This window comes from Pseudophryne corroboree, chromosome 7, assembly GCF_028390025.1.
Source record: "Pseudophryne corroboree isolate aPseCor3 chromosome 7, aPseCor3.hap2, whole genome shotgun sequence".
NCBI lineage: Eukaryota > Metazoa > Chordata > Amphibia > Anura > Myobatrachidae > Pseudophryne > Pseudophryne corroboree.
Genome location: NC_086450.1, coordinates 129,277,623 through 129,300,275, shown reverse-complemented (window position 1 = coordinate 129,300,275; position 22,653 = coordinate 129,277,623). Strand labels below are relative to the sequence as shown.

General features: G+C 46.3%; 1 protein-coding gene across 2 annotated transcripts in view; it reads right to left on the bottom strand.

Moving 5' to 3' along the window:
* Positions 1-22,653, bottom strand: part of LOC134944781 (dipeptidyl peptidase 4-like) — a 203,694-nt gene that overhangs the window by 95,636 nt on the left and 85,405 nt on the right. For both annotated transcript variants that reach the window (XM_063933634.1, XM_063933635.1), the window contains 4 exons: positions 12,077-12,171; positions 11,727-11,801; positions 2,829-2,881; positions 905-974 (listed from right to left, as the gene is read on the bottom strand). In XM_063933634.1, coding sequence (XP_063789704.1) covers positions 905-974; positions 2,829-2,881; positions 11,727-11,801; positions 12,077-12,171 — 293 coding nt within the window. The remainder of the gene's footprint in view (positions 1-904; positions 975-2,828; positions 2,882-11,726; positions 11,802-12,076; positions 12,172-22,653) is intronic.

Genomic DNA, 22,653 nt, shown 5'->3' with positions numbered 1-22,653 from the left:
TAAGTTTAAACCAATGGAGCATAATAGATTAAAATTAAAAGTTTAATAATGCCTGGGTACTGTTTATAGCTCCACCTAATTGAGAGATAACTATTTTATAAAGTTTTCTTGTAGTGGAACAAAGGTAACGTAAATAACCTTAAAACACAAAGAGAAAAATTATATAATTTATCTTGCAAAAATGTAATAGCAGCAGCCTCTGTGCTACTTACACACTGGGACAGGACTCTGTGTGTGTCTCTATCTCTAGACCCGAATGTTCTCATTAGATAACAGATTACACAGGACCCAGACACCCAGGCAGGTAGGAGGAGAAGCTGGGTTCCTCGAGGCACTTAAAGCTTCCTTCCTCCCTCCTATCTCTCCTCAGAAAGCTCTGTCTGCATTTCATGATACTTGAACTCCTGTGTCTCTGCTTGCACTTCATAATGTCCTGCACACAATCTGGTAGCCTGGTTTTGCAGCTGTACAAAAGAGAGAGCTAGTGATGTGCTTCGGCCGGGGGGCCCCCTGACATGGGTTCAAGCTTTGCACAAGAACTCAGGGTGTTCAGCTGCTTGGCAGTCAGAGTACAGGAAGAAAAGTTCCTTAGTTCATGCATATGGGTTTGCCACAGCAAAATATGTTATCTCAGCCCCAACACTATGGCAGGGTCACAATGATGAGATTCTATGCAAAATGCATCAAGCTCCTAGATTGCCCACTTCAATGAGCAGCAAAGTGAGGGGCCACAATTTGTGCCCCCCCACCCCCCCACCCCCCACACACTCACCTCCCACCCAGAAAGCATGAGGTATAGAATTAAATACTAGAGGTGTTTTAGACTTTGAGCCATGTTAAACTGTAAATTACAGTTCATTTGCTTAACTGGTGTTCTGCATAGAATGAGAGTTTATGAACTTACCAGTTTATGACTGACAGGAGACCATGTAATATACTGGATACTATCTGGTAGATTTACAGTTACCAACGTTCTAGGAAACAAAACATGCAGTAAGCATGAGTGGTGGGTGACCAGGACAGCCTTACATAGAATACAGTATGCCAGTATCATAAAACAGATCAACAGAGGTAATGGCTCAAACTTATTTTTTTAAAACATAACAAGATGTTTTATATGTAACCAGCACAATTAACACTTTATGGCTTCTTGTTTGTGTCTTTATGACCATAGCAGCTTATCATCTATTACACTAAAGGCCCCCATCCACTAGGGAGTTTTATCTCAGCAATGACTGAGATCCATTTTACTGCAATCTAGCTGGGAGCTTCCCGGGAGCCGTGCAATTGTGATTTGCTACTTGAGTGTATTTTTTACATGTGATTTATCTCATGCAATCTAATGTTATTAAACCTATTTCTGTGTGATTGAGATAAATATCACGTGCAGCCCGTGTGATCTGCAATTGCGATGGGAGACACATGGGAGCGCGCCTGGCATCGCAATCGCACGAAAAGGCCATGAAATGTGACACTTTTTATGCAATCTGTCTGAGCAATTCGTCTCAATCGCATAAAAACAGGCCATATCGCACTAGTGGATGGGGGCCTTTATACATTTTTATTTAAATAATTGTAAAATGCGAAGTCTCAGAGAACATGCTTATATTCAATTACATAATTAAAAAAAAAGAAATTGAAACTGATTTTTGCATTTCCACATGGGCTGCATCTGAACTTCAGCACAGACCTTAATTGCTGAGGACTCATAGGTTGCCTAGCTGCAAAATGCAGTATAACAGACAATGACTGTATTATGTATCTAAATTATTATCTATGTAATAAATCTCTAAAGTCTGTCACAGTGGGAGCTGGGGCCAACCAATGGCTGCCACTTTTAGAAAGAGGGTACAGACCTAGCCAGAGAGGAGGGGGGCCTGCTGGGTTGCTGGGAAATGGGAAAGTATGGGAGGTAGATGGAATCAGAGGTGGGTCAGATTGCGGGAGGCAGGATGGGATAGAGCAGCAGACAGGGGAGTGAGGTGGGACTAAGTGAAGTGCAGGGCCGGTTAGAGTGGTGAGCATATCGAAGTGACCCAGCATATGCCAGGTCCCTATAATAGTATAACAATAATATCATAACCTCCATCTGTTCAATCCAAATGTCTAATTATTAGGACTTTTATCAGTTTTGGGGACATTTGGACCACTGAGTAATGAAGCCGCATTGAAGATTTTTTTTTCAGGGTCTGGGAAGGGTTCTGGGAACAGAGCAGTGCTTCAAAATTGTGGACACCCAATCAAAGCAGTCATGATATGTAATGTGGCACACCACTGTCTAGTGTGATCACATCTCTTTCATACAGCGCTTGCACTGTGTCCCACATTTGAAGTCCTTAATGTTGGGGGTATGTAATAAGTGTAGGCGATTTCTCTGTTTTACAAGCTCCCACCCCTTGGGAAGTAACATAAGTGCTCATTTGTAAATGCTGTAGCTAAAAATTGATTTATGTTAATCCAGAAAGATTTACAAAGTTAAAAACGGAATCTGGGATATCATATATCTGCAGCAATCATACCAAAAGTTTTGCGGGGGGGAAAAAAATTCTGCACACATCAACCTGTAGTTATATTACATTGGGGGATGTATCAAATCTTTGAAAATGGACAGGTTGAGAAGTTGCCCAATCAGCTTTTAGCTATCACTGATCTAGACAATTCTAATAAATAATAGCTAGAAGCAGATTTTTTTCGATGGTCATCCTCTCCACCTCTACACTTTAAAAGGTTAGACACATCTCTCCCATTAATTATTACAATATACAAATCATAAATATCTTACAGTGTTACATTTTGTTTTAGTTTATTTTCTCAACAATGAAACTTACTGATTGTCAACATTAAGAATTCGGTAAGAAGCTTTGTATGAGTGTCTCCAAACCTGTAAAACAAGTAGCACTTTGAAAACATAATATACAAATGTCCACTTAATTACAATATGTATCACATTTCTTATGCTTTATTCAAGAAATAAACATTACTTTGCAGAAGAAAAGTAAATTAACTCAATGGTTTGGTGCACTCTCTATGAACCAATTGTGGAGAAATGCATTAGTGCTCTGAACCCAATAAGACTTTATGAAGATGATTTACCAACAATGAGTAAGACAGAATAGTATTATCATTTGTCAGCAAAATAAATAAAGGTAATGTACTTATTTTTTGGTGTGATTCGTTATATTTTTATGAACTCAATGTTAGAAGCTCCATAAGTATTGTCAACAACAAAATCCAACCTTGAAATAATGATTTTGGTGTAAAGTTTATGTTAAGGTGTGAAAATAGGTGTTAGGTTTAAACGGATGAAATGACCAATATTTATATCCCTTCCCTGAGCTGTTGCCCAGAGAAGATGAATGCATAGTTACCAAAATACAAAAACTTAATTTATGTGATGACGGTGCAGGGGGTTGAGCATCTCTCCCCCTCTACTTCAGATGAAAGACACAAATGGAAATACAGAGGCACATAGAAAAAAAAATAACACACATTTTATATATATATATATATATGTATATATATATATACACATACACACACACACGAGGTATATACACTGTATATATGTTTTAAAGTAGAACCAAGTAAAAGTATAGAAAACTTAAAGGATGCAAACACAAAACTATCAGTGGAATTTTCAAAGGGACAATCCTGGCATTGGCTTCTACAATGTGAAACCAAAACAACAGGTGAAAAGTGATGTTATATACATTTATGTTGTCACACATGATACAGGTACAAAAAAAAAACAAAGTCAAAAGTAATCTCTGATTAGTTGTGTTGTTGTTGTTGTTGTTGACTTTAAGTAATGGAAGTATTTTTTTTTTCAGCTGGCATAACCTCAGGTTGGTTCATTTCCACCACTTCATTATCGGTGTCAGGTAGCCCAGTTGTGAAGAACATAAGGAATGAAGACAATGTCTGACACTTTGCCAGGAGTAAAGTGCACGAAGGACCCAAATTTACGCACCTGTCTACATTTATGCTTTTTGACATACAAATTGCAGTTCCATCACAGTTCTTGTACAGGTTTAAGATTCATGGTAGGCTTTCTCAGATGGTTAAAAGGTAATAAGACTCTGGGGTGTGCAATCTTTGAAGTACAGGGATATAAACATAACGTCTGTAATGTCTGCAATTTCAGTCTCTTTGAGCAAAACGATAGGCATCATACAGAAACAATGGTATAGTTAATAATGATAATATTTTCACACCTGCTTGTGATTAATGTTGTTTTTATGACATTATTTATATTTATCCTATTGTATGTGTTAGGGGCATGTTTATTAAAGTATGCATTTTAACCATGCTAATCCCTCAATTTTATTGCAGCACAAATGCTCAATTGTGTTTAGGTACAGACTGATGAGCGGGTTCGGTTTTACTCGGTTTTACTCGGTTCTCAAAACCGAATCTTATGGGCTATCCAAAACACGTGACATCCGTGAGCCAGAGTGACTGAAAAGACCATGACATATAGATAATATCCAAGTCATGGTCATCAATCCTTTGGATGACCACGTGTTCCATGGCTGGAGCATTTTCATCCCGAGAAACACCCCTATCCCAGTGAAAGAATGCTGCAACCTGGGGAGTCAATGCTCAAGCAGCTGCATTAAACTGCAATTAGCAATTGTACATCACGTTAACAGCAGAATTTTCTGTGCTGTTCAGTTCTGTAACTTGGTGTCACACGTGTACTCATCTGTTGAGAACATAGCAGCAGATGATTGGCCACAACTCCTTTGTCCAGTGCTCAGCTATCCATTACCTGTCTTCTCTGCACTACTGAATTTACAAATGTGCATTGTGTGAGGAGCCTGGCTATGATGTTCAGTGATGGAAAATATTCACCAGATTGCTTTTGATTAAACTGCCAGCTGGCATCCCAAGTTGAAATTTGCAGTCCATTAGTTTGTAGTTGCTCATCTGTTTACCTTGCATTTAGAATGAATGCGTCAATATCATTATCCTGGATTATGCTCTAGAGCTCACTCTTCTCCTTTCCAGATTAAATTTTGCCCTCAACATTCCATGGTGACATTTTCTTATACTTCTAGTAGGGAAATATTAACCAGTTTATCTGTCTTGTCTGTCACTGAGGTTCATTCTCCAACAAATACACCACTTTGATAAACACTAAGGTCACCTCTAGCAGCTACGAAAGCCATATATTTTCCATGACATGGTGCCAGTTGCTTTCAGGAGAGAATCATTGGCTGGGGTAACTATAAGTAACACACCACAACGAATATACTGCTTACGCCTGAGAGAATGAATAGTGAGAAACAAAGCTAAAATTGATGAGCTAGAAAATGTAGAATCATAGGGCGTGAAGCCAAAGACGATTGGAGAATCATGAGGGACAAATCAATTAACAGACTACAAAACAAAATTCTTTGAAGCACCAATATAGAAAGTTCCCAGTTTGCGCTTACAAATATATTGTAAGTATCAGTGAAGGTCTTATAAAGGCTGTATTCAGGTGATATCTCTTAGTCCCTTGATCATTAGCAAACGGGTGATTGCAGTAAGTAGAGAAGAACGTGCAATTATCAGTGTAGACAACACACTGCCATTGTCCATCTAATCAAGTATTGTGGTCTATTCTCATAGGAATAATATTGCAGTTGATAATGTTAAATTGGCCCCATAGCTCCTTAAGTGGAACTGCAAAACCTGTATAATCCAGATCACTTATCTGTAGCTAGCAAAGACAATGTGCTTGGGGTGGGGGTGGGGGTTTAGTTCACATCGATCACTTGGTGCGCCTAGCTGCTTGTTCCCGGAGCCGCGCCGTCACCCCCCTCACAGAAGCCAGAAGAAAGAAGCCGGGTGAGTATGCAGAAGGCAGAAGACTTCAGTGATGGCAGAAGACTTCAGTAACGAAGCGCAGCGGTAGCGCTGCGCTCCATGCTCCCACACACTTCTCCAATGGCACTCACAGGGTGCAGGGCGCTGGGGGGGGGGGGCGCCCTGGGCAGCAGTTACTGAGGTCTGGGATACCGGCAGAAGGCTTTTCGGTGACTCGGCACCGTTTTTCAAACCCCCGCCGGCATTTTCATTTTTCAAATTTAGCAGGCTGAAGCGCGCCGGGAAGGGGCGGAGCTTAGTCGCGCGGCTCACCAGCGCTATTTTCCCTCATACACGCAGCTGCATGAGACGCTGGCCCGGGACCTCCAAAAGCTCCACTACAAGTAACGGGTAGCTAATCGGGGGGGGGGGGGGGGGGGGGCACAGTTTTATGGTGCATATTTATTGTTTTAAAGCAGCGCTTTTTACATATATTAGTTGGTGTGATATATGGGCGCTGGGGTGTTGTGAGCTGGCATACTCTGTGTTCCTCTATCCGGGCTTCCTTGTGGGCCTGTCCCCTAGCTGAGGCATTGTGTGTGTTTGTCGGTGTGTCGATACTCAGTGTCGGCATGTCTGAGGCTGAATGTTATTCACCGGAGGAGGTTACTGGGGGAGCAGATGCGGGTCTGGAGTTGGCTCTGTCTGCGCAGCCGACACCTGAGTTATTCACATTGTTAAGTACACTTAATACAAATGTGGCTTCTTTGTCAAAGAGGTTAGATAAATCAGAGTCGCAGACACAGGTGTGGAGAAAATCCATGGAGGATGCTTTGTCTCAGGTGCAGACCCCATCGGGGTCGCAAAATCGTCCGTTTACCCAGGTAGTTACTGATACCAACACAGATTCTGATTCCGAGGTCGATTTCACTGAGGCTGCTTTACATCCACGAGTGGTTAAGAGTATTCAATACATGATTGTGGCTATAAAAGATGTTTTACGTATTTCTGATGAACCTGCGGTGCAGGAAACAAGGATTTGTTTGTTCAAAGGGAAAAAACCTGAGGTGAAGTTTCCCCCCTCTCATGAAATGAATACTCTTTGTGAAACGGCTTGGGAGTCGCCGGACAAGAGGTGGCAGATTCCCAAGAGGATTTACATTGCGTATCCTTTCCCCTCTGATGACAGGGGAAAATGGGAGGCGTCTCCAAATGTTGACAAAGCTCTATCTCATTTGTCTAAGAAGGTGGCGCTTCCGTCTCCTGACACGGCAGCTCTCAAGGATCCGGCGGATCGCAAGCTGGAGACGTCTCTGAAGTCCATTTTCGCTAATACGGGTGCATTGCTCAGACCTGCTGTGGCGTCGGTATGGGTGAGTAGTGCTATTGCTAAATGGGCTGAGAATTTAGCTGCTGATATGGATACCCTTGATAAAGATAATGTTCTTTTGACTCTTGGTTATATCAAGGATGCTGCAGATTACCTGAAGGATGCGGCGAGGGATGTTGGTCTCTTGGGATCAAGAGCCAATGCCATGGCGATCTCGGCCAGGGGGCGCTGTGGATCCATCAATGGAATGCTGATGCCGACTCCAAGAGAGCTATGGAAGCTTTACCCTTCAAAGGTAATGTCTTGTTTGGGGATGGCTTGGCTGACCTGGTTTCTACCGCGACTGCGGGTAAGTCATCTTTTCTTCCCTATGTTCCCACACAACAGAAAAAGACACCACATCAGCAGATGCAGTCCTTTCGTCCAAATAAATACAGGCGTGGAAAAGGTTCGTCCTTCCTCGCTTCAAAGGGTAGAGGAAGGGGAAAGAAGTCGCCTGCAGTGTCAGGCGCCCAGGACCAAAAGTCCTCCCCTGCCTCTACCAAGTCCACCGCATGACGCTGGGGCTTCCCTGGGGGAGTCCGGACCAGGGGGGGGCCGTCTGCAGATCTTCAGTCAGGTCTGGATTCAATCAGGCCTGGATCCTTGGGTCCTAGAGATTGTATCTCAGGGATACAAGCTGGAGTTTCAGGAGGCACCCCCTCACCGGTTTTTCATTTCGGCCTTACCAGTGTCTCTTCCGGACAGGGAGGTGGTGCTGGCAGCAATACAAAAGTTGTGTCAAAAGAGGGTCATTGTTCCCGTTCCCCCGTCCCAACGGGGGGAGGGGTTCTACTCGAACCTCTTTGTTGTACCGAAACCGGACGGTTTGGTCAGACCGATTCTGAACCTAAAATCCCTCAATCCATACTTGAAAGTTTTCAAGTTCAAGATGGAATCTCTTTGAGCTGTGATTTCCAGCTTAGAAGGGGGAGATTTTAAGGCATCGGTCGACATAAAGGATGCCTACTTACACGTCCCAATATATCCTCCGCATCAAGCCTTCCTCAGGTTTGCGATACAGGATTCTCATTACCAATTTCAGACGTTGCCGTTTGGGCTTTCCACGGCCCCGAGGATTTTCACCAAGGTCCTGGCAGAAATGATGGTTCTCCTTCGCAAGCAGGTGGTTACCATTATCCCGTACTTGGACGATCTCCTGATAAAGGCGAGGTCCAAGGAACGGTTGCTGAGAAGTGTGAATTTGTCACTACCAGTTCTGCGACAGCACGGTTGGGTGATAAATTTGCCAAAATCTCAGTTGATTCCGACCACTCGACTGCCTTTTCTGGGCATGATTCTGAACACGGAGTTACGGAGAGTGTTTCTTCCGGAAGAAAAAGCTCTGGAACTACGGACGATGGTCAGGGAGCTTCTGAGGCCAACAAGTGTGTCGATTCATCACTGTACTCGGGTTCTGGGGAAAATGGTAGCGGCGTACGAAGCCATTCCATTTGGCAGGTTTCATGCCCGGGTGTTTCAGTGGGACCTGCTGAGCAAATGGTCCGGGTCTCACCTGCACATGCACCGGAAGATAAGTCTATCTCCCAGGGCCAGGATTTCTCTCCTGTGGTGGCTACAAACTTCTCACCTCCTAGGAGGGCACCGGTTCGGTATCCACGACTGGGTACTACTGACAACAGATGCAAGTCTCTGAGGCTGGGGCGCAGTCACCCAAGGAAGAAATTTCCAGGGGAAATGGTCACTCCAGGAAGCTTGTCTCCACATAAATGTTCTCGAGTTAAGAGCCATTTACAATGGCCTGCTACAAGCAAGATGCCTTCTTCAGGGTCGACCTGTCCTGGTACAGTCGGACAACATCACAGCGGTGGCGCATATATACCGTAAAGGCGGAACAAGGAGCAGGGCGGCTATGGCGGAGGCCACAAAAATCCTTTGCTGGGCAGAACAACACGTGAGCGCCCTGTCAGCAGTCTTCCTTCCAGGAGTGGACAACTGGGAAGCAGATTTCCTCAGCAGACACGATCTCCATCCGGGAGAGTGGGCTCCCCACCAAGAGGTATTTGCGGAAGTGATGAAGCGTTGGGGAATTCCACTGATCGACATGATGGCGTCTCGCCTCAACAAGAAGCTTGCGAGGTATTGTTCCAGGTCAAGGGACCCCCAAGCCAGTGCAGTGGATGCCCTGGTGACTCCGTGGGTGTTCCAGTCAGTGTATGTGTTCCCTCCACTTCCTCTCATTCCAAAGGTACTGGGAATCATTCGACGAGCAAGAGTTCAAGCGATTCTCGTCGTTCCAGATTGGCCAAGAAGAGCCTGGTATCTGGATCTTCAGGAATTACTTGTGGAAGATCCTTGGCCGCTTCCTCTAAGAGAGGACCTATTATTGCAGGGACCATGCGTGTTTCCAGACTTACCGCGGCTGCGTTTGACGGCATGGAAGTTGAGCGCCAAATCTTAGCTCGAAAAGTGAGTCCTGTTGGAGAAAGAGCGCTATATAAATAAAATTATTATTATATTATTATTATTATAAAGTTATTCCCGGGGAGGTCATTCCCACTCTCCTTAAGGCTAGGAAGGAGGTTACGGCGAAACATTATCACCGTATTTGGAGAAAGTATGTTTCGTGGTGTGAGACTAAAACGGCTCCTGCGGAAGAATTTCACTTGGGTCGGTTTCTCCATTTTTTGCAGGCAGGCGTCGATGCAGGCCTGAAATTAGGCTCCATCAAAGTGCAGATTTCGGCTTTATCTATTTTCTTTCAAAAGGAATTGGCTGCCCTCCCAGAGGTTCAGACCTTTGTGAAAGGAGTGATGCATATCCATCCTCCGTTTGTGCCCCCTGTGGCACCATGGGATCTTGAGGTGGTCTTGCAGTTTCTTATGTCTTCCTGGTTTGAACCTTTATGTAAGGTTGAGTTAAAGTTTCTCACTTGGAAGGTAGTCATGCTGTTGGCTCTGGCCTCTGCTAGGCGTGTGTCGGAGTTGGCGGCCTTATCTCATAAGAGTCCGTACTTGATTTTCCATTCGGATAGGGCGGAATTAAGGACTCGTCAACAATTTCTGCCGAAGGTGGATTCGTCGTTTCACATTAACCAACCTATTGTGGTACCCATGGCTACGGATGCTGTGGCAGTTCCAAAGTCTCTGGATGTTGTGAGAGCTTTAAAAATCTTCGTCACCAGAACGGCTGTTGCCAGGAAGACAGAGGCGCTGTTTGTCCTGTATGCTTCCAACAAGATTGGTCATCCTGCTTCAAAACAGACTATTGCACGCTGGATTTGTAGTACGATTCAGCAAGCTCACTCTTCGGCTGGGCTGCCGGTGCCGAAATCAGAAAGGCCCATTCTACCAGGAAAGTGGGCTCATCTTGGGCGGCTTCCCGAGGGGTCTCGTCACTTCAGCTTTGCCGAGCAGCTACGTGGTCGGGTTCAAACACCTTTGCTAAGTTTTACAAGTTTGATACCCTAGCTGAGGAGGACCTCATGTTTGCTCAATCGGTGCTGCAGAGTCATCCGCACTCTCCCGCTCGTGTTGGAGCTTTGGTATAGACCCCATGGTCCTTTTGGAGTCCCCAGCATCCTCTAGGGCATAAGAGAAAATAGGATTTTAGTACCTACCGGTAAATCCTTTTCTCCTAGTCCGTAGAGGATGCTGGGCGCCCATCCCAGTGCGGACTGTTACTTGCAGTGTATTCTTGCTGGTTAAATTAGTTTATACACGGGTTGTGTATTTGTTGTTTTCAGCTTGTTGCTGTTGTTAATTCATACTGTTATCTGGTTTACTGTTACTCCGGTTGTACGGTATGTTTGTGGTGTGGGCTGGTATGTTTGTAGCCCTTAGCTTAAACAAAAATCTTTTCCTCTAAATGTCCGTCTCTCCTGAGCACAGTTCCTATAACTGAGGTCTGGAGGAGGGGCATAGAGGGAGGAGCCAGTTCACACCCAGTTAAAGTCTTTTCAGTGTGCCCAAGCTCCTGCGGATCCCTTCTATACCCCATTGTCCTTTTGGAGTCTCCAGCATCCTCTACGGACTAGAAGAAAAGGATTTACCGGTAGGTACTAAAATCCTATTATTTCCAAATAAGTCTGCACACCAAAACAGCTGTATCAAAGACCCTTGCATTTTCATAAAAGCTATTTTATGTACCTGCACTTGAGGAAAGGGATTAGTACCCTGAAACCATTCGCACTACGGAATATGCACTCCGGTGGTCCGACATGTGTGGCTACTGAAACAATGTTCTGGGGGGGAGGATCAGTCTATGAGGAGAATGTAATAGGGTGTGAGAATCAGAAAGTGGGAGATTTTGGGAGAGTTCTCCTGTTTTTTTTTAAAGTGGCAATAATTTACATGGCAAAGCCAGGTTGATTTTGTCATGTAAATCATTGCCACTTTAAAAAAACAGAATTCTCCCAAATTCTCACACCCTATTACATTCCCCCCTGATCATATAAGAATCTTTGTTCCACTTTGTAGATGTGTAATCTTGAACACAGATAATCCTAGTGGAAGGTTCTATAATGTTTGGCTAGAAAGGAATGTTCTGGTGGAAGGTTTGTGTGGTTATTAAAATATTCTGATAGAACAGAAAATCATGTTACCTTCTCATAATTGTACTGCAGTGTGGCATATCTTCTGTCTGCAGACAGCTCATAGAAGAATGCAGTGCTGTTACTCTGAGAAGACAAAGCAAAGAAAGAACAATGACAAGGAACGTATCAAGGGGGAGATTTACCAAAGCTTGGAGAGAGAACATAGACAGAGATAAAGTACCAACAAATCAGCTCCTAGCTGCCATGTTACAGGCTTGTGTTTTGAAAAATGACAGTTAGGAGCTGATTGGTTGGTCCTTTTTCTCTCCCACTTTATCGCTCTCCAAGCTTTGATAAATATCCCCCCAAAGATGCTAAGGCTATGTAAACCAAAATAATAGTAATGTTATGTGACATACGATTGTGGTATTCGAAATGATTGTTCTAGCATCATCGGTGTCAACGTTATATATTATCACATTATTGTCTCTTGTCTGGCGGAGATACTCATTGTCTAGAAAAGGTAAAACAGAATAAATAAATAAATCACAAAATGGACATTGGATTACGTTTGCTTCTCACTATTATTCAGATGTACACTATTATTATTATTATTATTATTATTATTATTATTATTATTATTATCCTTTATGTATATGGCGCCACAAGGGTTCTGCAGCGCCCAATTACAGAATACATAAACAAATAAAACAGGAAAACAGCAACTTACAGTTGATGACAATATAGGACAAGTACAGGGTAAATAAACATAGCCACATCAGCAGATAACACTGGAATAAGTATCAGGTGGCAGAAGACTGCTGGATTTGGTGCAGTTGAAGATTATTAAAGTAAGAAAAGGATAAGCACATGAGGGAATAGGGCCCTACTCGTGACAGCTTACATTCTAAAGGGGAGGGGTAAATAGACGGGGTGACACAGATGGAGTACATAAAGAGCGTGGAACAGAGGATTAGGATGAGATTTGGCTGGGTTTGGTGAAGGAGTGGGTCTTGAGAGCCCGTTTGAAGTTTTGTAGAGAGGTAGAGAGTCTGAGGGAGAGAGGTAGGGAATTCCAGAGAAATGGAGCAGCACGTGAAAAATCTTGGAGATAGGAGTGGGAGGAAGTAATCAGAAGACAGGAGAGTCGGCATGCATTAGCAGAGCAAAGAGGACGGGTGGTAGTGTAAAGGGAGAAAAAGGTCAGAGATGTAAATGGGAGAGGAGTGGGTGAGGGCTTTGTAAGTGAGTGTGAGAAGCTTTAAATGGATTCTGAAAGGGAAGGGGAGCCAGTGGAGATCTTGTAAGAGGGAAGAGGTGGACGTAGTGCGTTTGGTGAGGAAAATGAGCCGGGTAGCAGCATTGAGGATAGATTGGAGTGGAGAGAGGTATTTGTTAGGAATGCAAATCAGGAGGAGATTACAGTAGTCCAGTCTGGAGATGACCAGTGAGTGGATAAGGGTCTTAGTAGCATCCGGGGTTAGAAAGGGTCTGATCCTGGAAATATTTTTTAGATGAAAACGGCAGGTTTGTGAGAGGTGCTGAATGTGTGGTTTGAAGGAGAGGGAGGAGTCAAGGATTACTCCAAGACAGCGCACTTGAGGCAAATTGCACTATGGTAATTTGCTCCTATCTTATCCAGTGTAATGCATTGTTAAAGCAATGTGGAGATAAAATCTTGGAAAGTAAGCTGAAATAGAGCTTTAAAGCTTATTTAAACACTTTTGTTTGGCAGCAATGCTACAAGGAACGTAATCTAATAAATAATTTTGTTTCAAAGCGCTTTCACATTTATAGCCAATCCCAAAACTATTTCAGGAGAATGGGAATTCTGAAGTGACTGTTTCTAACTCTCCCACACACTGATTGGCAGCAGTCAAATGACAGTGGGAGATTTATCAAAGCTTGGAGAGAGATAAAGCGGAGCAAAATAAAGTACAAACCAATCAGCTCCTGTCATTTTTTAAACATAGCCTGTAAAATGACAGAAGCGGATGGTTGGTACTTTATCTCTCTGCACGTTGTCTCTAGCTTTTAGAAATCTCTCCCATAGTTTCCAGTTTACTGACACCTATGCCACATATATATATATATATATATATATATATATATATACAAATGTACACATCCGGCACTCAATGCAGCAGAGAAAATGCCTGGGTGCCCTCCTAGAGATAATGCAGTAACGTTTCCTTCCCGACCTGTGGCTCAGGTGTATGTGGCAAAGGACCAGAGGCGGCACTCCAAGGTCTTAATAAACTTTTGTATTCAAATAAAAAGACATGGCAGGCTTACGACGTTTCAAGGCATCAAGCCTTTTCCTCAGGTAAGAATACCCATGTGCAGTGAGAATATGCAGAGTGAAAGAACCAAAACCGAAGCATGAATCACTCACCTTTTAAAAGATGTGCAGGAGCAGGTGTTCCCGGCGTCTGTGTCCGCATTATCTAAATGTGAATCCAAATGGATCTTCCTACTGGATACATTGTCACCGAATGGACTAAATGAAAAATTCACTTGGAATGTATTTCTTTAACATCCGCCAACATATTAGGCGTTCCTGGTCCAGTTTTTGTTTTCCTTGTTTCCCTTCAACCCCCCCCCCCCTCCCTCCCCTACCCTTTTTCCCTTCCCTTGTGTGCATGCCTTCCAACCATCCCCCCCCTTCCTCCCCCCCTCCCCTTTTCCCCTCTCCTTCCCTCCCCCTCCTCTTTCCCCCCCTCCCTTACCCCCCCCCTTCCTTGTCTTGACGTAAGTAACAGATTTGGGATCCAATTTAATTACCCAGCAACCGTGTGTTAGCCCACTTATTTTTCTATTTAATTAGATGTTATTTGTTTTGCTTTACATGCTGCTATGGTAACCATTTGGGCTTTTCTATATATTCCATAGACAAAAAACCTTACGGTTTCACATGTCCCATTAAGGCTTCTTAGACATGATCGAAATTTCAGAAACCTGTTGTAACTCTTCCACTCAAACTCCAAAAAGCAATGAAATTCCGATCATTAAGGCTGACGCCTTAATGGACGTGTTCCTTGCGCAATACAGATATGGTATGCCATCACAGCCTGTGGGTAAGTGCAGATTCAGCACTCTCACAGAGTGAGATTGCTGTCACTCACACAATGGTGGAGCTGCTAATTCACAGATTTGTGTGCTCATTGGAATACACACATGCAGTCTATGCAACTGAAGGTCTGAGCGGAAGACAAAGCTGCTCAGATGAGGTAAGAGTGTTGTTGATTGGAGGGAGGAAATCGGTGTGGATGGGGGAACAGAAGTGTGTGGATAGAGGGAACACTAAGCAGCACTGATGGGGGGGACAAAGAAACACGGGGTAATTCAGACCGCAGCAGCAGCGATTGCAGTCTGAATTAGTTTGTGAGGTGCGCACGTGCAATGGCCGCACTGCGCGTGCGTACCCCAGGAGCCCAGTGAGATGCTATCACCCTGCCTGATTGATAGGCAGAGGTGGTTGCGGGGAAGGAAGGGGGCGAGCAAACAGCGTTAGAATGCCATTGGCAGGGCATGGTCTGCACAACGGAGGCGTTTCCGGACCACTGGGGGGTGGGCTGTGGCGGTTATCCCCCTGCCAAGAGCGCAGGATCCACTAAATTTACCTTCAGGATGTCAGCTACATGAATGGGGTAAGAGTGGTGTGGATAGGGGGTAGATTAAGCAGCAAGTATGGGAAGGGAGACAGAGCGGTGTAGATGGGGGAAATGGTGCAGATGGGTTGAAAACACTGGCATGGATGGGTAGAAAACTGGTGCAGATGGGAGAGAAGACAGTGTGCTATGTATTGGAGGAGGCAGAGTGACGTTGAAGAAGGAAACACTGAGCAGCACAGAGAAAAGGAAACGGTGGTACAGACAAGGCACAGGTGGGGAAAGATGGTACAGACTAGCACAGATGGGAGAACACAGCAGTAGGGATTGGCGAAGACAGGGCAGCATGGGGGTGTATAGGGGAAGTAAGTGTAGATGCATAGTCCGTAGATGGGGTATTATAGTTTAGCAAATAACCAAGATGTTTGAGGGAGCTAAATGTGTATACTAAGTGAGATGGATGTATGGAGTGAGAAGGATGTTGTAACAAGGTGGCATTGTTGTGGTGACTGAATGGGATGGTTGTGGGCACTGTGTGGGATGGGAGCACCATAAAACTGCACAGACCTTCAGTTGCATAGACTGCATGTGTGTATTCCAATGAGCACACAAATCTGTGAATTAGCAGCTCCACCATTGTGTGAGTGACAGCAATCTCACTCTGTGAGAGTGCTGAATCTGCACTTACCCACAGGCTGTGATGGCATACCATATCTGTATTGCGCAAGGAACACGTCCATTAAGGCGTCAGCCTTAATGATCGGAATTTCATTGCTTTTTGGAGTTTGAGTGGAAGAGTTACAACAGGTTTCTGAAATTTCGATCATGTCTAAGAAGCCTTAATGGGACATGTGAAACCGTAAGGTTTTTTGTCTATGGAATTTCATCGCTTTTTTTAAATTTATTTTTTTTATTCAGAAATGTAAAATTTCACTGTAAGAATAAACATTTGATTTTTTAAATGTTTAATGAAAATGTTCGTATAACATCACTGTTCTGTGCAAAATAATTTTATTTACCAAACCGAATTGTTTAAGGTCCGTACACACTTAACGATTTAATGAGCGACGTCGCTCATTTTCCCCCTCCTTGAGCGACGTCGCTCGTTTTATCGTTAAGTGTATATGCCGCCAGCGAAGAAACAATGCGCGGCCCCGCGGGTCGGCAACAATCGTCGCTGTCGGTAGGGCATGCATGAAGGATGTGGACTGTCGTCCACGACCTTCATACAGGGCTGGCGGGGGCGTGACGTCACTGAGCGATATGAGCGGTCATACCGCTAAGTGTGTACAGCCGGCCGCCGGCCCGGGAGGGGGAAACATTAGACAATGTCGCTCACAGAGCGACATCGTTTAATGTGTATGGGCCTTTAGACTTTGGTCAAAATATTTTGCAGCTGATGCAGGGAGGGGGGTAGGCGGCAGCAGCATGTAACTGAGGCTGGAGGTAGGCGTGAAATGCATTGCTTGTACGTGTGAGTGCGTGGTGTCAGGTGCTGCGCATGTATATGTGTGTGTGTCAGGTGCTGCCTGTGTATGTGTGTCAGGTCCTGTGTGTGTGTGTGTGTGTGTGTGTGTCAGGTGCTGCGTGTATATATGAGTGTGTCTGATGAAGCGTGTGTATGCGTCAGCTGCCGCACGTGTGTGTGTGTCAGGTGTTGCGGGTGTATATGTGTGCGAGTATCATGTGCTCCGCGTGTGTACAAGTGTATGTCTGGTGCTGCGCATGAATACGTATGTCTGTGTCAGGCGCTGCGCGTGTACATTAGTGTGCGTCAGGTGCTGCGCGTGTACATGAGTGTGTATTAGGTGCTGTGCATGTACATGAGTGTGCGTCAGGTGCTGCGTGTGTACATGAGTGCATTAGGTGCTGCGCATGTACATGTGTGTGCGTCAGGTGCTGCACGTGTCTATGTGTGTGTCAGGTGCTGCATGTGTATATTAGTGTGTCTGATGGTGTGCGTGTATATGTATGTGTCAGGTGCTCCGTGTATATGTATGTCAGGTGCTGCGTGTATATGCATGTGTCAGGTGCTGCGTGTATATGCATGTGTCAGGTGCTGCATGTTTATTTTATTGTGTCTGATGCTACGTGTGTGTGTCAGGTGCCGCATGTGTATATGTGTGTGTGTCAGGTGTTGCGCGTGTATGTGTGTGTCAGGTGCTGCATGTATATTTTATTGTGTCTGATGCTACGTGTGTGTGTCAGGTGCCGCACGTGTATGTGTGTGTGTGTGTGTGTCAGGTGTTGCGCGTGTATGTGTATGTCAAGTGCCGTTCCCCTTCTTCCCATCCCAGCTCTCTCTATAGAATACAGCTCTGCACCCAGAGAGAGGGAAAGACCAGGGGGCTGATCACTGCACTGCTCACTTTTTGGTCATGAGTTCGGCCTCCTGTTTCTTCCAGTGCTGTGTTCCTGCAGCCCAGCCCTCCCTGTTGTGCCAGAGAATCAGCCCTTCCTTCCCCTGCCAGTGAGAGAGAGTCCGAGGCAGAGACACTCTTCCCGTAGCTGGCCTACCCCCAGTACTTCAGCACTGGCCATGCGGCAGTCAACAAAGGAGACCAGCAGGGGGTTCTGGCAGCATCAGCTGTGGCCGCAGCTGGATCGGGGAGGCCTGCAGTGTCTGAGGTGGGCAGCACTTCCTCCACCGCTGTCACCTTCCCCTGCCGGAGAGAAAGCCAGAGACATACCCTTCCCGCAGCTGGGCTACCCCTAGTACCTCATCGCTGGCCAGGCAGAAGTCTATGGAGGGGACCGGCAGGGGTTTCGGGGCCGCAGCAGCAGCGGCCGAAGCCAGATCAGGGAGGCCTGCAGGGTCAGAGCTGGGCAGCACTTCCACCAACACTGTCACCTCTGTGCTGGGCATGTACACCAGTCCGTACAAACGGAGGTGTCCACAACAGGCAGCAGTATAATGAGTCAGACAAACTCATTACACGCTGCCCACTGCTGCGCCGCATGCCCTCGATGGAGGAAGCCTAGATGCGGTCCCCAGCTGCAGCGAGGGAGAAGGGTGATCACATCACCCTTCAACCCGGCACTTTACAATCAGCTGGGGATCTGCAGTAGCTTCATCTCTCTCTTCCTCTCCCTCTCTGACAGCACAGCAGCCCCTCTGGGTCCCATGTAGCTCTGCCCCCCTGCTCACAGTTCACTTGGCCTCTCCTGATTAAAAAGAAAATAAGAGCCTGACCTGCTGCGTCAAAATTAACTCTGACTCCTCACAACAGTGTGGACTGCGGGCGACGTCATATGCCAATTTGGGTGTGCTTGCCGCACTACCTGCCCATCAAGCCCAACGTGGTGCCATGGTGCCAGCCCCACCCACTATACGGATTCCATTTTGTATTAGGAACCCTATAACAACATTCCGACATCCCTCCCTATGACGCTGCCATCCATACACTGCCATTCTCATATATCCGTACACCGCCACTCTCATACACAACTGTACACTGTTGCTCTCATATATCCATACACTGCCGCTCTCATACATCCGTACAACCCCGCTCTTATACATCCGTACAACTCCGCACTCTTACAGACGCACACTGCCGCACTCTTACAGACGCACACCATCACACTCATACAGCCGCACACCGATGCAGTTATACAGCCGTACATTGCCGCTCTCATACATCCGCACACTGCCGCTCTCATATATCCGCACACTGCCGCTCACATCTATGCATACATAGCCTCCATACATCTACACATCAAATCCCCGCGCAAGGGAACACTGAAATCACTATCACTTTTCCCCGGGGTGTGACCACAGCCAGCCACTACTCCGGCCACCTTCTTGTGACACCAAAATGCATCTTACATATCATCAGGGTGGTGCTGCTGTTGGGGGCAGGTTGCTGCCTCAGTCTCCTGGTTGGTGCTGCGATTGGAGGGGGTACTGCTTCCCTGTGCTGCCACTGTCTCCCGGATCATCGTGCCGCTGGCTGAATTGCAGCTTGACGCTACTGCTGCCAGGAGTAACAGCTTTCTGACTGTTGTTGCTGGTGGCTGCCTACTGCTCATTGCCGCCGGAACACTGACCGGCTCGGCAGTGATGCTGGCAGAGGAGTAGTGGCGGTGGGGTGCCTGCTCCCTTCCCTTGAGCATGCCGCAGTGTAAAAAAATCAATAATAAATAGAGAGCATACCAGGGTGAGAGTCTGTATGGATCACAGTGATTACACGGGGCACAGCATAAGGACACCTTGCTGTGAGGGGCTCTGCCCACACAGATTGCTGCACCCTCTCTGATGTCAGCCGCTGCCCTCTCGTTCTCTGGGCAGCCAGTTCCAGTGTGAGGTAGGAGAGGAAGAGAACACACAGGTGTTAGGCGCCGTGGTCCGCGATGTCCTCGCGGCCCGGCGCCTAGCAACGCCGAGCGTGCTAGCCGCCGGCTCCCTAGCAACGCTAGGACGCCGGGCGCGCTGAGCCGCCTGGACCCTAGCAATGGGGACGCCACGGACGGACTGCGCTCCCCGTTGCAGGGTCAATCAAGTGAACTACACACACACTTGTCTTCTGGTCGTGCAGCAAGGCAGCTGCACGGCATTGTGCTAATCAGGCTCTGAACTTCTGATTGGAGGACTCCCTGCTAAATACCTTCTCAGTGCCTCACACAGACGCCGGTTATAGCTTCCTGCATGCTGCTTTGGTTTGCTGACGTCTGTTCCAGTTCTGCTGTGTCCGGTCATTCCTGTCCTCAGAGTTCCTGAATCTTGGTGTTGTCATCTCTTCCCAAGGAGACTTCCAGTCCTCATTTACCCGCAACAGTCGCTAGAGGATCTCGTGTGGTTTTCGTGAGTGGCAGCTCTGCCGCGTGCTGCGGCCTAGGCCGCTTTATTTTGTATTTTGTGTTGGTGCATTTGCGGAGGTTTCCGCTCCCACAGTCCTCTCCGGAACTCGCCGGTGCCGGGTAGGAGAGTGGACAAGTGGGTATTTTAGTTGTCCTTTTCCCTGGCGGTTTTCCGCACATACTCTAGTTTAAAGTTAGTTTTGAGCCCCTGGCTTTGTTGTTTAGTAGAGGGCCCCTTGTTATCACCCTGTCTCGGATTTCTCTTTGTCTCCCATTAAGACCTGAGGGGCCATCGGAGTTGGGCAGACGTAATCCGCCCTTCAAACGCGGCTGCCATGGGTCCAAGCAACCATAGTCTCGCAAGAGATTTCTGACAGCACGGGCGAGACAACGGAGATAGGGCGCCAGGGGCTATTCCCGTTCCCACTCCCTTTCCCAGCATTACGTTCCAGTACTCAGGTCCTTGCTATAAGATATCCCCAGACCAGAGTATTGGAATCATAACAACAGGAGAGCAGCCCTGATATATAACAGAGGTGGAAGTTCTATAGGCAGCAGAGACGGAGACCAGCCTGCCTGTCTCCCAGTGCCCTGATCACTACACGCCACCAGCACAGCATTACAGGAGGGTCCTATAGTGCTGCCCTGAGCTAACAGGTGTGTGTACCAGTGTACCCCGTACAGTGTGCTGCGCCCTGGTGTCTCTGAGAGGGGTGAGGTCACCGTGCCGCTTTAGTATATGGCTTTTCCTTAGTACTGTACGTTACAGCCCTGCACTAGTAGTGGCAACTCTGCCCTATGTGAACCTGTGAGGTTATTTTCCTATTTACAGAATAACCGGGGAGAAGGCGGCCATATTGCGGCTCTCAAGAGAAGGCACTCTAGTACACCCCCTGCTGCCGGCCACTGTGCAGGCGCAACAAATTGAAATGCCCGATCTCTATAATGGGGCATATTTCTCTTAATTAAAAAAAACCTGTAACTTTCTGAAAAACCACAACCCCAAAAGGCACTTCACAGGGACATGCTCTATCTAATAAAACAAACCCCAAGTCATATATATATATATATATATATATATAATAAGTAAAATCTTATTATATATATATATATAAATCTATTTCTCGTAGTCCGTAGTGGATGCTGGGACTCCGTAAGGACCATGGGGAATAGCGGCTCCGCAGGAGATTGGGCACAACTAAAGAGAGCTTTAGGACTACCTGGTGTGCACTGGCTCCTCCCCCTATGACCCTCCTCCAGACCTCAGTTAGGATACTGTGCCCGGAAGAGCTGACACTAAGGAAGGATTTTGAATCCCGGGTAAGACTCATACCAGCCACACCGTACAACTCGTGATATTATACCCAGTTAACAGTATGACAACAACGGAGCCTCTGCACAGATGGCTCTCAACAATAACCCTATTGTTAACAATAACTATGTACAAGTATTGCAGACAATCCGCACTTGGGATGGGCGCCCAGCATCCACTACGGACTACGAGAAATAGATTTACCGGTGAGTAAAATCTTATTTTCTCTGACGTCCTAAGTGGATGCTGGGACTCCGTAAGGACCATGGGGATTATATCAAAGCTCCCAAACAGGCGGGAGAGTGCGGATGACTCTGCAGCACCGAATGAGCGAACTCCAGGTCCTCCTCAGTCAGGGTATCAAACTTGTAAAATCTTGCAAATGTGTTTGACCCCGACCGAGTAGCAGCTCGGCAAAGTTGTAAAGCAGAGACCCCTCGGGCAGCCGCCCAAGAAGAGCCCACCTTCCGCGTGGAATGGGCTTTTACTATTCTAGAATGCGGAAGTCCCGCCGCAGAATGTGCAAGCTGAATTGTGCTACATATCCAGCGAGCAATAGTCTGCTTTGAAGCAGGAGCACCCATCTTGTTTGGTGCGTAGAGGATAAACAGCGAGTCAGTTTTCCTGACTCCAGCCATTCTGGAAACAAATTTTCAGGGCCCTGACTACATCCAGCAACTTGGAATCCTCCAAGTTCCGAGTAGCCGCAGGCACCACAATAAGTTGGTTCAAATGAAACGCTGAAACCACCTTAGGCAGAAATTGGGGACGAGTCCTCAATTCCGCCCTATCCATATGGAAAATCACATAAGGGCTTTTACATGACAAAGCCGCCAACTCTGACACATGCCTGGCCGAAGCCAGGGCCAATAGCATGACCACTTTCCACGTGAGATATTTTAACTCCACGGTTTAAAGTGGCTCAAACCAATGTGATTTAAGGAAATCCAACACCACGTTGAGATCCCAAGGTGCCACTGGAGGCACAAAAGGAGGCTGAATATGCAGCTGTCACAACTGAGGGCCTGAGCTGACGGGAGGCAGCCTCAGTTGTAGGGGCTGAGATGTACCGGAACCTGGGAGGTTGTATCAGACCCCTGGACATGTAAGTAACATGAATAATAACTGCCCGAAGGCGTGACCACGACAACTTAGATAAAAGTCAATGATGTTTATTATGACAACTCCGCATCACAGCAGCAATAAAAGAAAACGTAAAAGTCAGCAAAGAATAAATACAGTTCCTGAGTACTACAGCATGGCAGGAGCCACAGGG